General features: G+C 43.8%; 3 protein-coding genes across 3 annotated transcripts; 2 read left to right on the forward strand and 1 right to left on the reverse strand.

Moving 5' to 3' along the window:
• Window positions 1-7,008: 7,008 nt before the first annotated feature.
• On the reverse strand, window positions 7,009-7,651 carry F5J12DRAFT_785109 (uncharacterized protein; the record flags this gene model as incomplete). Its single annotated transcript, XM_051743172.1, has 5 exons — window positions 7,009-7,040; window positions 7,087-7,238; window positions 7,279-7,349; window positions 7,399-7,583; window positions 7,624-7,651. 5 exons carry the CDS (start codon window positions 7,649-7,651, stop codon window positions 7,009-7,011), a joined length of 468 nt encoding a protein of 155 aa, XP_051597005.1.
• A 465-nt stretch (window positions 7,652-8,116) lies between these two features.
• Window positions 8,117-9,061, forward strand: F5J12DRAFT_895777 (uncharacterized protein; the record flags this gene model as incomplete). Its single annotated transcript, XM_051747872.1, has 5 exons — window positions 8,117-8,318; window positions 8,508-8,617; window positions 8,669-8,761; window positions 8,810-8,938; window positions 8,999-9,061. The coding sequence occupies 5 exons, from the start codon at window positions 8,117-8,119 to the stop codon at window positions 9,059-9,061; spliced, it is 597 nt and encodes a 198-aa protein (XP_051597006.1).
• Window positions 9,062-10,242: 1,181 nt separating this feature from the next.
• On the forward strand, window positions 10,243-14,952 carry F5J12DRAFT_785111 (uncharacterized protein; the record flags this gene model as incomplete). Its single annotated transcript, XM_051743173.1, has 21 exons — window positions 10,243-10,290; window positions 10,324-10,398; window positions 10,461-10,474; window positions 10,545-10,561; window positions 10,712-10,869; window positions 11,394-11,579; window positions 11,675-11,824; window positions 12,216-12,305; window positions 12,391-12,433; window positions 12,540-12,609; window positions 12,901-13,029; window positions 13,141-13,200; window positions 13,455-13,565; window positions 13,630-13,726; window positions 13,774-13,826; window positions 13,869-13,950; window positions 14,003-14,194; window positions 14,253-14,484; window positions 14,525-14,559; window positions 14,617-14,710; window positions 14,804-14,952. 21 exons carry the CDS (start codon window positions 10,243-10,245, stop codon window positions 14,950-14,952), a joined length of 2,085 nt encoding a protein of 694 aa, XP_051597007.1.
• Between the last annotated feature and the right edge of the window lie 102 nt (window positions 14,953-15,054).

Raw genomic sequence — 15,054 nt, forward strand, 5'->3', positions numbered from 1 at the left:
TGCCAACACCACAGAATGGTCAGTAGGGAGTGTTGTCCATTGGAGGAACAAACACCATCAAGCACCTTCAGAACTCATCAAAACTTTGACAAAGCAGAGGCTGGTTGCTGTGTGGATGAAACTCAGTTTTGAGTTCTATTGCTTGCTGTGATAGCCAGGGGTGCAATGGCTAGGATTGAGTAGTCAATGACCTTGTGCCCATCATAGCATCCAATAGTGCTAGGGGGCCATACTTGTAATCATCAAATAGAAAAAACTAAATTGAGGATTGCACCTGGACTTCTGAGAGGTTCATTCTCATGTGCACTGGCAGGGTATTTGTGTTCCACAAACTCATGCAGTGGGGCATCAACAATGGGATTTCCTAAGCCAGTTGTGTATTTGGCAGAAGAAGGGGAAGGGAGCCTTACTTTCATCATCAAATGAGTATATAGATGGGCCAGCCTTGTTGCCATGGGGAACAGTGACAAAACTGGAAGGGGAATGTAACATGTTGGGTTCCCCATTTTCTCCCTTGTGTGGCATTGTGCTGACTCAGGCATGGCTGTTGGGAAGTGGTACTTAGGACAGGTGATGTAGAATGATGCTCACCTTTTTCAAACTGCTCCAAAACTTGGCCATATCACTTGCATTCTTGCTCAGCTTTGGTTTGTTTCCTGCAGCTTGCTTCATGCCTCTTGAAGCCATGTGGCTTGAATGTCTTGTTGCAATATTCACATATCTGACCTGCTAGAGTCTTTTCAGAATATTTGTACTTTGAGTGGGCCCTTTGAGATGGCCCCATGGTAGCAGTAGTCTGTCAATTATGTTGGGTTAATAGCAAGTAATAGTGGGAAGTTAGTGGGTTCTGCAACAGATTGAAGTGATACACACCTTGAAGGGCAAGGACAGCAGTGCATGATGGTGAAGGGATAATGATCAGCTTGGAATGCCACTTCACTTACATATATTATAGACACAGAGTCATTAGGACTATCCTTACAATACCTTCTGATTATCAAAGATTATCACAATGTCATGTGGCTTGTTGAAATGATAGGTAAGGTACAGTTGTTCTATTAGATTCCATCAGAATGGTATTGTAATGTACATTATAATGCAATGACATGTCATTCAAGGTTGCCAGCATCATAATGGTACTGAACAAATTTGTGACAAATACTGTTGGCAATCAAAAGATAGACTAATGTAAATGAAGCGAAAGTGATCTGAATGGAGGTGAACAAGAAGGTAATGAGAGTGACAGTATGGTACATACATTACCAACAATGCAGACCTGAAGAGCACAAGTGAGTGAGTACAGGCAACAGGAAACCTGTCAGAAGCATTGGACCTTCATTGCAACAGCTAGGGGGAGTGTTGAGAGGTGATGTGACAACAGGGGAAGTGAGTTGATGGAGGAGGATGTAGTATCAGGTGACCTAGAGCCTAGAGAGTGTCAAAGTCACTCGAGAGGGGTTGCATTTGTGTTTGTTTTGTTGCAATGCCTAAAGATGCTTAGTAGACTGCCTATTGACACTATATACACACTCCTAGTGTAGGGAGATCCCTCTCCCCTCAGCATGTAACTTGTCTGCCAGGATGATTCACCATTCTCAAAAAACAAATACCAGAATCCCAAGCAGCAACTAGGTTGTTCATCAGTGGTCATATGTAATGATTAAGATTTTCAAGTGATGGCTATTTGGAGCCTGGAATAATGCTAGCAAGATACAGATTTTCTGGCTTTTACCTCACATCCAAAGGCAGATTGAGACATGCCATTGGAATGATCCCAGATGACACACTTGGTCCCTGTACACTCATACCTCCAGGGTTGAAGAAATCCATGTGAAGCACAAATGCATATCAACCTTCATCTCCATGATCAATGAAGCACTTCCCAGGCACAGGTGCATGGAACTCTTGAAGGAACTGGGCTTCAAATGGGTTCTTCACAAAGCATGGTGGCAAGGATGAGGCATGTAAATTATCACATGCAGAGTCCATTGCTGCCTCAGTATCTGATCAAAACAGTAGTGTTATGAGGTAGTCTTTGAAGTCATGGTAGACAAACACCCTCTTCAGGTAAGGATTCCCCTCAGCTTGTGTATTGAGTAATGGCTCACCACATTGCTTCTCTGGTGAAGGGAAATGAGTGCAGAAGGAAGGATAAGTGGGGACATCCAATCTGAGTGAAAAGGTGGGAGCATAGAGGCAATGGCAGCTGCAGACAGCATACATCACTGTCTTGGCTGCAAGGTGGAACCTGGACAAGATGCCACTGGTGGTTGATGGTATTTGCTTCAGCACAGTCCCATGCGAATGACTCAGTGTCCCATCCAGCTTCTGAAAGGCAAGGTATAGCAAGAGGGAGAGTCCATTCATAATAAAGTTAGCATGCAGAGTGCCAATGCCAAAGATTATACTGCACATGACTCCTAGCAATAGTGCAACTTGGGTGATCACATCCATTTGCTTGATTGGTGGTGAGTACTGCTTCCCTGTACAATCAAACATCAGCAATGGTAAAAATCACAACATCCAGATACTTGCCTGTGTCAATCTCAACCAGATCTCAAGGCAAAGTTGTAGGTACCTGTTCATTTGCCTGGGATTGGACCTCATCCAACAATGCAGATAAAGCCTTTTTGCATGTAGCCATCAACTCCATGGAATGAGTAACCCAATCAATTGCTTTGCATAGAACAACAAGTTCATGCTGGACATCAAGAGAGCTGAGGTCTGATGAATCAAGGAGGAGCTGCTGACAGCAATGGATTTGAGATTCAATGTTGCTAAGGATCTGAAGAGCTCTGATGGCACAATGATCATGGCCATTCCTTGATGACTTGCAATGATGAGATACAGTGGGGGTAGTGGAAGTAACAGGCAAGTCAGGTGAGAGCCATTCTCTCTCAAGGGTGTCTTTGGGGGGGAATGTGATGGAAGGCCCAGGAGAATGAAGGGTAATGTGACTCAGACTACTGGTAAGATCCTCTAAAGGGATTGCCTTGGGCAGGTTGCTTATCATGCTGCTGCTTGGGCCCATGGCCTGAAAATCAGTGTGGGAGTGCCACAGTTTACTGACAGTGGCACCAGGGTCCAGACCATCATCAGTAATGGTAAGTGCAAAGAGGTGCCCAGCAACAGAGTCTATAGCATCTATGGTGCTCTGTTGGATAGGTGGTGAGTACTGGGTGGCATGTTCTTCATGAACTCACTTCATGTGTGCTGGCATAAAATAAGCCTCCATAAGAACACCTCTTGCTTTCCCATGGCTGTCTGTGTCACCTTTCTTGATGCATTCTTTGCAAAAACATTGTTTGAGAGTAGGGTGGGAGGCAGGCATCCCTCCAATCTGGTGGTATCAACACTAAGTGGATATCTCCAAATGTTTGAGGATGAGGTACAATGTAATCTTGGGGCTTTGAGGTGAAAAGGATGTGAGCATGGCAATGAAATACCAGCTTTTGCAACTCATATTGTGGCAGGGCAGTGACTTTTGAACAAGGATAAGAGTGGGAATCACTGTACAACACACACATCTTTGTGTGTATTGGTGCTGTGTCATGAATCTATGATGGAACAAGGCTATTACCCCAAAATGGAACAAGTTACAACAAAGATTGTGATAATTGTGGCAAACAGTTGACAATTAATATTTTGGAGCCTAGTGATGGATCATTGGCTGTGAAATCAGCAAGTAGGATATGTCTTAGGACTTAATTGATCTGGTAGCATTTCAGCTACATTAAGCATTTCATTGCCAACCATGCACTAGAGATTGCAACAATTGCAACAACATGAAAACAGTGAGCAGGAAGTAGAGTGGGCAACTTCACTGGGCATCACCAACATATCACTCCCTACTGAATAGGTGTTCCTCAACCTGTCAGTTGTGAAGAGCAGCAAAATGCCCAACACATGTACACCAGTGGCACCTCACCACTTGTGACATCCCAACAAATGTCTGCTAGTGTTCCCCTGCCCTCGATCCAGAACAGCCTGCCAATATCATTGCAGACCCACACGAAAGGCATGCAACCTCTGTCAGTGGTGCCCCATGCACAGATATCCTCCACCTCCAGTGGAGTTTCATGGCCTCAAGAAATGCCAAATGCCAATCTGGGCCCTGTCTTACCTCTAGTTTGAATGAGTTTTGGCACAGTAATCAAGCAGGATGGATGTGATGTGTGACAGGTACCATTTTGCATGGAGAGATGAGTCAGTAGCATAAACCAGCCCCAATAACCCCCTTGAAAACTCAGCATGTTGGCATAGGTGGTGGACATAGTGGTGGCTGATGTAAGGGAGACAGTATGATTTTCTTTCAAAATCATCAACATTATACACATGACACTACACACTACCCTTTGTCATTCAATGGCTCTCAGATTGGAAGCTTGGGCTTCTGTACATCTGAAGAGCAAGTATATGAGTTGTAAGTATACCAGTCCAGAGGGTGGTGGTGGTATCTGCTTACCCCTACCTGACATTCATGAAGTATATCAGCAATACCAAACTCAATGAACACATTATCTGCTATGATCTTGGCCTTGGATATGCAGAAGGATGACAATTTGGTCATGGCAAAAGTGGTGGTCAAGTGTGTGATGAGTATGGAACAGATCAGGCACAATTGGAGAGGAGGAGAGAGCTCAAGGAGCATTATGCCAGCATTCAGGAAGGACCCAGTGCTGTCATGACTGGTGGTAGAGAATGGAAAGTGACAGAGATTCCTACTATGACCCTAAACACTCACAGTCATCAGATGACAATGGTGACAGTTTTTGGGTTTATACCATTGTCCATATCCTAATTCAAACTGCATCACTCAACCTTGGTGTGCCACAGGGTCACCATTCTCACTTAGACAATCTGGCAGAGAGAGATGGGTAGTGAAGTCATTTTGAACACTTGTATTACAGCTGTTTTGGGAAAGGTTTGCCATGAGAGAAAAACCTGGAAATTGCTGCCACTTCCTTGTCTTGCAGCATGCATCTCAGAATTGAAATATCTTGCAAACCAGAACAGCTAGGCCCTAATTCCTTCAGTTTTGCACTCCCTAGATTTGATTTCAGGGCACCATGGCAAGAAACCCAACATTCACCATTCTGTTCTCATGCCCCAAAATTAACCCCTTGTGGATGGTGCAACTGCATTTGCATTTGCTCATGTAAGAACATCTTTCTCAAGATCCATCTTGAATAGACAAGTACATTGAGTAGTTCCAGAGTGCACAGAGGTAATTTCATGATTACATTTACATTTGGTAGCAATACACTCTCACAGAAATGCCAAGGGAGCAAGTCACAGTGGGGCAGAGATGACAACAATAACTTGGTGTGGGCTAGGATGACCATGATATGGACATGTCAAGATGGGGTAAGTGCTCACAACTCCTGGACAGTGCAGTGATCACTATAGGCAGCCACAATGACAGATTTTGAACTTTTGATATGGTACTGACTGTGCAACAACAATGATGGCCATGAAGATGGAGATGACAGTGGTCAATGTTGTCATGATGACAGTGATGGTCCTGGTAATATTGATGCTGATGATCTGTGAGGTGTGACAACCTGTAGCCTGGATGGCTTTGGTATATGTACCTATGTACCCTACTTGAGTTCTGTAGACTGTCAATTGCACTGGCAGACACCTGAAAAGGTTTCCTGATGTTGAAATGGGTTCTGTTGTGTCCTAGGTGCCTGAGACAAGGTGTCTGAATTTTCCAACCAGGCAAACCAGAGCTAGGGTGAGCTTTGCATCCCTGTCAGCTACAGAAGCAGTAGTCAGAGACCTACTCCTCTCCATAGCAGCTTTCCTAGTACTGGTGATTTTTTATTATACTACTTAATTCAAACATTCAACAATGGCTTGCTCAGATTTCAATGGTCCACATGACATGAAGCCAACCTAGGATCATTGTCAGGCATCTGATTTCAACCCTTCATTCAGAGTGAAGCCCCACTGTTACAGTGGTCATCAATAGATGAAATTTTGGTATCAGGGTATATAACATGACAACCTACATTTAGTAGATCACTGTTTCTCCAGCATAGTCCTCCTTCCAATGTTCAAGCCTCCTCTGGATCCCAGTGATGACTCCATCACTCCCACTCATGCTGGCAGTCCCAGTTGCACTGTGTCTGGCTTGTACATCCCCAATAATTTGCTTGACCTCATTGATTTGCTGTGCAATGTCCCAAAGCATGTCTAGGTGTCACCCTCCCCACTGTAAGGAACTGCATATGTGGGTTTGACATGGAAGAGGCAGGATAGGTCAATGGTAAATACATTTGGCCAGCACAGGACAAACAGATGGTCCATCATCCACATGCCCAGCTCAATCTGTTCCTGAGAATCAAGATGTAATATCTTATGTATGGTAGCATACTCATGCTAGTATGTGCAATTGGGAGGCATCCTCCTAGCATGATTAGGGCCCACACAATGATAATGCCAGTCAGGCCCTGTAACATTGGTATAATTGTCCAAGGCTTGGAGACAGGAGCTTTCCATGAGTTATACATGTGATCCCATACACTAATTGACATATTCTTGTGACTGGCAGCTAGTGAAGTGCACACAATAATGCAACATCCACTGATATCTTGCACCTGCACATATTTAGTAAAGGCTTTTAAAATAATGTTGAGAGATGACTGACCACAATGGTTTGTGTGAGAGTACTATTGGTGTGATGGAGTGTTTCAATGACTGACCTGTTTTCCTGTCAAATATGTATACACATCCACTATTACTACCCCCAATAACAACTCTGGCCTCTTCTCCAAATCCCACTTGTTTTGGAATGGCTAAACTAGGTGGCAGGTCAGTCAGGAATGTTCTGATGGACTGTGCACCATCCAGATGATACATAGTAAACCCATTCATTGCATTGTTGATCATGAATAGCCCCTTTTTCAAATGGACAGCAGCAGATCTGCTATTGAAATATGAGCAGGGCATAAATTGGATATGGTTGGTTCTACATTACTGATTGACAGTGATGTTCAGCAATCACTTTTCCATCATTTCCATCCATCTTGACACTACAGACCTCATGAGTCACACTCCAACACAGGACAAAGCACTTACACATTTCCATCACACAAGCCAAGACATAGATGCTTCCATTCTTGCCAAAGGCAATAGACTTTGGAACAGCACTATCAAGATGAACTGCAAACACCAGCTGAAGCTGTGAGCTCATACTCAGTGAAAGAACCTGAACAATATCATCTTGGGTTCTGATGGCAACATGGCAGGTTGAATCAGTGGTCAACATACATATCCCATGCAACACAGGTAATTTCAGATCCTGAGCCTAACTGCCTGGCACAAATCTCCTGAAAGTGCTTCTACATATCTCAGATTAGATGAGTTTTTGCATCAAGAGAAGTGTCTTACATCAAGAGTGTTGGATCTCATGAATATGAGGTATCCCATACCAGTGCCATAGCACAGAGTTTCAGCAGGTGCTTGCTTCACTTTCATCCAAATAGCACAACTTATAATGCCATGGGACTCCAAGTGGGTCACCAAAGTCAGCTCCTTCTGAGTTTTGAGGTTCCAGAGCTTAACTCCCTCAGTACCTAGACATCATTAGTATGAGTCTCAGTCCATGGTACAAACCTACTGCCAGCAGCAAGAACTTGTCCATTGATGGATATGGCAAGCACATGCACAGATCCTGTGCTCTTAAATAAAAGAAGTGACTTTTTGGTAATGCTGCTTTAAGGAAGGTGAAGGGGAGAATAGTGATTGCAATGTGTGCATGGTTTGAACTTCTGGTGATTTTGTCACCTGCTTTCATTGCACATAAATAGCAGACAAAAGTATGTGCTAGGGAACCCAAAAAAGGGCCACCCTGGTCCCTCACAACCCTGTTGGACAATACCACTATTGTGGTGTGGTACCATGGTGTCAAGCCCAGCTCAATAATTGATGCTATTGTATAATTGCATAATTGTGTACTGCTGTTGTACTGCTGTCATAGTTACCAATCACCATGTGCTGTGTTATCACAGCTCTTGTTTTGTTTTGCACTTCGAAATGCCACAACACCTCTCTGCATTCCAGGATCATAAATCTCCATCAAGCATCTCATTGCTCAAGCTAAGCAGAAATGCCTACCACAGCCAAGCCAGTATCACCTTTCTTTGGTCATGATTCCACTGTTCCTCCACCTTTACCCTCCATGCTAACAGATCAAATTGAGTTATTTGGAAGTCCATGCTGCCATATGACACTGCTTGCTGATGAAGTTCTTGCTCCAGCTGGTTTGGACACAAGGCAGGTCATCAAGTCTGAAGAATTGCCCAACTCCTGTAGGTCTACACCTGCCCCAGAGTTCCATCTCACACAAAAGCCCAAGTCAACTAAACACAGAGCTTCCCCATATTCAAAGAGACCTGTCATCCAATGAGCATCATCTACTCTACCATCCTCAGAAGAGGACTTGGCTGCCAAGTCTGTTGAGTCCTCTGACAGTGATCTCACATTAAGTGTGCTCTCAGATGAGTCAAAGATTCCCAAGCCTATTGGGGAGCCTGGACATCCTGGACATGGAGAGTACACACTTGAAATTGCTCTTGATTGGAACCATAAAATATATGTGAAGTTCAAGGTATGTCCAACTTATACTCCTGAGTGTCCCATCTGAAATGTGTGAGAGTAGAAACACATTTTCCACCCCATCAATGAACACCTGGACATCACCAAGTGTGCATCTGTGCAAAACCCAACACTTCTCAGACTTGTATGCAACAAGGTAAGTCTTGATTGAAGCCAGGAGATAGGATCACTGACATATCCTTAGGCTGTGGCTGTGTTCCCAGACCTTGATAACTATGCCCATGCCTGGCCTGTCAGTGACATGATAATGATGCACCTGAAATATACATCTAGTTGTGCAAGGTGCCAAGAGGTAGAGATGGCAGCACTTCAGGTAACCATTTTTCATAAGCATTTAGGCTGAATAGTTTCTCCAAACCATCCAGCCTAATAGCCTCCCAGACCAAGGTCTGCCCAGGGACATCTGGTCATGTCCCAGGGCTATGCAGATTTTTAGGCCCTGGGACAGATGGGATTTCCTCCCACATAGCCATCCATTCAAATGCAATTATTTGGGATGTCCCAAGACTGCCTTGGGTGGCAGGGGTCCCTACTCCTGAAAGTGCAGCTTATATTAGCATTGAAATAGCTGCAGAAATCCTAGCCCCCTTGCTCCTCTGACAGGTTTAATCCACAAAGTATCCTTCAACCTATACATCCCCTCCCATCCCACCATGCATAGTAGTATACAATAGTACTTTTCATGTACATCTTTGCAATGTTGATTCTGCTGTATTGGGACATCTCACTAGTTGCCAGGGGGATGACCCACCTGGGCCTCCACATTTGCCATGAAAATTGCAATAATAAATTCAATCAATTTGTGTCTATACTTCAAGCAATTTGTACTGTATGAAGGAAGAAGTCAATGGTTTTTGAACACTTGTGTGACAAGCCAATATCTCAAAGTCCCCCACATAGAACATGGTGTTGGTCACCTTTGCAAGACCATCTGCAGAGGGCAGAATGTCCCAGATGAGCCTCTGAGGTTGTCATGGGGCATTGTGCTGGTATGCAAAGGTAACTTAGGAGGATGTGCCATCATAGCCCCCTGAGGCTGGGATGGGACATCCCACTGACTTTCATAAGGGGACTTTGGATGTCCCACAGCAGCCTATGAGGCTACTTGGGACATCCCACCCTCCCCATTGCCAACCAGTGGGATGTCCCACAACAGCCTCCAAGGCTACATTGGGTCATCCCCCTGGCAACTAGTGAGATGTCCCAATACAGCAGAATCAACATTGCAAAGATGTACATGAAAAGTACTATTGTATACTACTATGCATGGTGGGATGGGAGGGGATGTATAGGTTGAAGGATACTTTGTGGATTAAACCTGTCAGAGGAGCAAGGGGGCTAGGATTTCTGCAGCTATTTCAATGCTAATATAAGCTGCACTTTCAGGAGTAGGGACCCCATGCCACCCAAGGCAGTCTTGGGACATCCCAAATAATTGCATTTGAATGGATGGCTATGTGGGAGGAAATCCCATCTGTCCCAGGGCCTAAAAATCTGCATAGCCCTGGGACATGACCAGATGTCCCTGGGCAGACCTTGGTCTGGGAGGCTATTAGGCTGGATGGTTTGGAGAAACTATTCAGCCTAAATGCTTATGAAAAATGGTTACCTGAAGTGATGGCAGCAGGGAAGACTAAGCAGGAGACCAGGTCTGCAATGGAATTAGTAAGCTAATCACATTTGCATCCCCTCTGGCAGGACTCTCAGCATATGAACAGAAGTGAGGAGGCTATTAGTGCATTATCATGGTTACCATACCCATCCACTGTCGTAGTGTGTTGCTCAACAATTGAGACTGCCCTTTTTTTTTCCTATCCTTTTTTTTTCCTGTCCAGTCTATGACATCAAGGTAAGGGGAACAGTAGACATTCTGTGCTCATGCATTGTGTAGATCATAATATGATATCTACAATGTACAGGAATGAGATGACCACAAGTTATAATGGGTATAGCAATGCAAAGACTTCACAAGGCTAATGAAGCATGGAGGCTTGGATCTGTGGTGGTTTATGCATTCAACAACCCTGCATAAGTTTCAGTAACTGATAAAATATCAACCTGTTTCACTGACCATGATATGATGTAGTCAGCAATTGCAGCATCCCTTGCATGCATGTTTACAATGGAATGAGTATGAGTCCCCAGTCTCATCACAACAACATCACCACAAAATGGATCATCAGCCTTACTCAGGATGGCATTTTCCTGGAGATGGCAGTGTCATTTGAAGAACATGCAGTAATGGTAAGTACTTCTCCCTTCATGCACAGTCACTTGACAGTTATGAATATAGGGCTGGAGCACTGCATCTTGAAGCAAGGTCTCCACAAATGGGAAGCAAAGCAAAGCTCAAGATGTGCCAGTGCAGTGCATCAGCATCATGACCTGCTGGGGCCTGTCATGGGAGGTTGAGTATAGTCTGCACTGCAGACAAAATTCAGGAGCCTGAGGACATTTAGATGTGGAGTCCAGGTAGATCACAGGTGCATGCTTACAGGGGATGATGGAAAAACATAAACACATGTATTTACCATTGCAGGAGGAAGATATGAAAATGTGTTGCAAATTTTGGAGGTGCCTGATAATGCTGCCAGCTGACAATGCTCACAAGTTTCCTTATTAGGGTCATTAAAATGGTCTGGTAATGACATGTCAACAGCTTGGGGGAAGTGCCAAGGGAAGAAGTTTCATTGGACAGGAGTTGCCCAAGTTACTGAGTGATAATGATTTGATAATGACTGATATGACATGACATTGTCTTACATCAGCCAAACACAGCATTTGCAGCATGTCTGACAAACTCAGCCAGCTACAATATATCTTCTCTCATGGCTCCCTCCCATACCACCTGTTTGGCTTCAACCCATCAAAATGCTGAATGGAATCATGCCATTTTCCATCAATGCCCACACTGTAACAGGAAATTTCAGAAAACCAGTTTCAAGCAGCATGAGGTGAGTTGCAGGAAGTGCAAAGAAGATGAGAAGGAGCATGTAGCTTTGAACATCAGTATGAAGAGAAACAACGAGGTGCATGAATTGGTGCATAGCACAGGCAGACTCAATCTAATGGTTTCTGGCTTCAATTATCAACTCAGCTGCCCACCATCAAGCTGCAAGAGCATCAGTACTCAAATTGCAGCCTCGAGCGCCCGAAGCTCACTGTATGGATACAGGATATTTTTCTGTTGATGAACCCAGTGAGTCTGACTTTCATTTATGTTGTGGTCCTAGTCTCAGATAAGCTGCAGCTGCAGTCAAGGTGACTATGGGACAAGATTACAATGAGACAAGCAACATGCTCCATGCCTCAGGTACATATTCACTTTGGTGCATGTTCTCACAGTGCTCATAATTCCCTCAGACATGTTGATGCCAACTTCCACAAGTTCTAATGTGGCAAAACTTCCTGAATTCAAGATCCAATTTCATCCAAGAAGCAATCAACCACTGATTTATCAGTCTTACAAAGAGTGCCATGTTCACAGTGAGAAATCTGCATCCCTGGTTGACAAGACACCTTGGTCCCCATTTCACACATTGGGTGACTTTGAGTTTGTGGAAATTGCACTCACTTCACTGCTCAATTAGCAACAGGTCAATGCCCTGCTGGATCTCTTTGCTCATGTCACACAGGGAGCCATCCAAGTCATGCTCAAGAATGATGCCAAACTTTGCAAAGTGTGTGATGCAGCTGCAATGGAACTCACTCCAGTAAGATTTCCAAATATCCATTTGTCACCATCTGTCCTACTTCTCTAAATAGTTCTCCAGGGTCAAAGTTAAGGTACCATACAAAAAGGAAGAATGTATGTTCAAAGCACATATTCACCCACTGTGGGAGTGGGCACTCAATATCTTAGAAAATCCATTCCTCAGTCCATACCTCACTTGGGACACACAGTGACTCTACAGGCACAATGGCATTGAGTATGAATGTTTTTATGATGAGCCCTGGACCAGAGATCATTGGTGGGATGTTCAAGTATGTGCCTGGTCAATATGTCATTCATTACCTGTACATAACATGTTGTATTTGTGCTAGTTGAGTCTACCAGATATCAAGAATGCTGTGCTGTTTCACCTGATCCTTTATGCTGACAAATCCAACCTATCATCTTTCAGCACTACCAAGGGTTACCCCATTGTTACCCCATTGTTGTGCACTATGCAAACTTACCAGTTGAGATTCAGAATAGCAATGTTGTTGGTGGGAGTACCATTGTTGTTTGCCTGCCTATTGTTAATGACATCCACTGTTTAGATATTCATATAGACTAAGAACATTTCAGGTCCCCAAAGATGCTGAAGAAGAGGGAAAGCTAGGCTACACAACCCTCAAGCATGTCATTTGGCACAAATCTTTTAAAAAGTTACTGGAGATTGAGCAGTACTCAAAGACTGGGTATGCACATACATCTTTGCATGACAACATTACCCATTGGCTCTTTCTGAGTCTTATGATACTGTCTGCCAATTTTGAAGAGATGTAATATACTTTCTTCTTCTGGCTCAGACTGGCAGTACTAACTCAATGGCACTCACTCATGGTTGCAGTGGCAAACACCCTTGCCCTGTATGTCTTGTACTGTCAGAGCTACTCCATGACCTCTCCAGGACTTTTGAGCCTCATATGCATGCCCAGGGCATCAATGCATTATGTGTTCATGCAACAAATTGAGCTGAAGGCAATGAATTGCTGAAGTGGTTAGGTTTATGACCAATAGAATTAAGTTTCCACTGACAAATCACCATCAATGAACTAATATTTAATGGGATGCAGAGCATGTTCTGGATGACTGGGTTCTCTGATCTCCACCTCACCTGCAGCTTTGACAGACTGCATTATGGGCATGGTTTTTGGGGCAAGCATGTCTTTGGGGACCTAAAGGTGATTGTAAAGGCACTTGGGCAACAGATCAAAGCCAATGTCAAGAAGTAGTGAGTCACTGTTTGACAATCAATCACTGTGAACATTGTCACTTCTCACCTTTAACAATGACAGTGTTGCAATTTTTCCTCACTGGCAAAACCTCACACACTTCAACCAAGTTATTCACATCACTTTTTCAGATGGTATCAAGCTGGCCAATATCTCCAAGGTGCATGTGTCCAATACCAGACAGCTGTCAACGAACTGTTTCCCTAGAAAATCTTCTATGCAGTGATCAATGTTTTGAAGAAGAGTATAACCCCTGAAGGGTACCTCCTCCAAGTCATCTGAAGCTACCTACAGCTTGATAGCCTTGTTGGCTCAGATGTCCAGACCAAACATATGATTAACATGATCAACAACAAGATATTGACATTTGTCCAGACACTGAAGGTAGTTATATACTTTGTGCTCATGCCAACTTGTTGTAATGTGTCATTTTCAGGACTACATCAAATGCATCATGAAGTCCAACATTGAAGGTCTGCAAACTGACTGGAGTTTCCTGAAAGTCCACCTTTGGAAGCATGTCAATGGTGCTGCATGCAACTATAGCACTTGGCCCAATGAAAGTATGCATAAGCTAATCCAAGATGAATATGAACACTGTTTGAATGGTAGAGATATTCCTGCTCAGGTATGACAACTGTGTGTGCCAACATTCCTACTCACAGTCACTTTAAAATACATGTTAGGTCTTGTGGGTAGATCATCAAGCTCTTGCTACAAAGCTTCTCAGATTGCATGTTGATTACCTCAAGGAATCTGTCTCTGGGGAATCAGATCCAGAAGCTGATGCAGTCAGTGAGAATACCTCACTTGATCATATTAAGCTTGGTGCACATGCCATCACAACCCAAATCCTGAAAGACTTGGAGGAAAATGGTCAGCCAGATATGGTGTTCCATCAGTTCCATCAAAGGTTCTGTGAGTTCCTCAATGATCCTTCTGGCATATGGATATCAAGTCAAGTCATGGATCTCCCTCCCCACTGACTTCACAGTATGTATCTACACTCTCATTATGCATTCATCTAGTTGAAACTGTGCTTGTGCTAAGGTTAAAGAATACTGTTATCTGCTGGTCAACTACAAGTCAACTGTCACCTGGAACCAGTGCACAGATCATCTCTGCTGCAACCCATCATTTTTTGGTGTGCCCCCCTATGACTGTGCACTTATTCAATACACTGAGACAGAAACCACCTTTGTTCATCTTGTCTGCATGTTTTCCTGTGTCAATCCAGACATAGGAAACATGGAATTTATCTTGGCACAACCCTTCACAACAAGGATCAGACTGGCTCACACTATTGATTGCAATCTCAGGCTCAAACATGTCAAGACAGTTCCATGGGCTGCATCCATCTTCATACCATTGCGCTCAATCATCTGAGGGGCCATTCTAGCACCTGACACCAAACATGATGATGAATTTTTTGTTGTTGAGCAGCTTGATAGTGATATGTTCCTATGGACACAGGTGATGTAGGTTACT

Source organism: Pisolithus orientalis, assembly GCF_024613125.1.
Source record: "Pisolithus orientalis strain OTSU chromosome Unknown F5J12scaffold_33, whole genome shotgun sequence".
NCBI classification, from domain to species: domain Eukaryota; kingdom Fungi; phylum Basidiomycota; class Agaricomycetes; order Boletales; family Pisolithaceae; genus Pisolithus; species Pisolithus orientalis.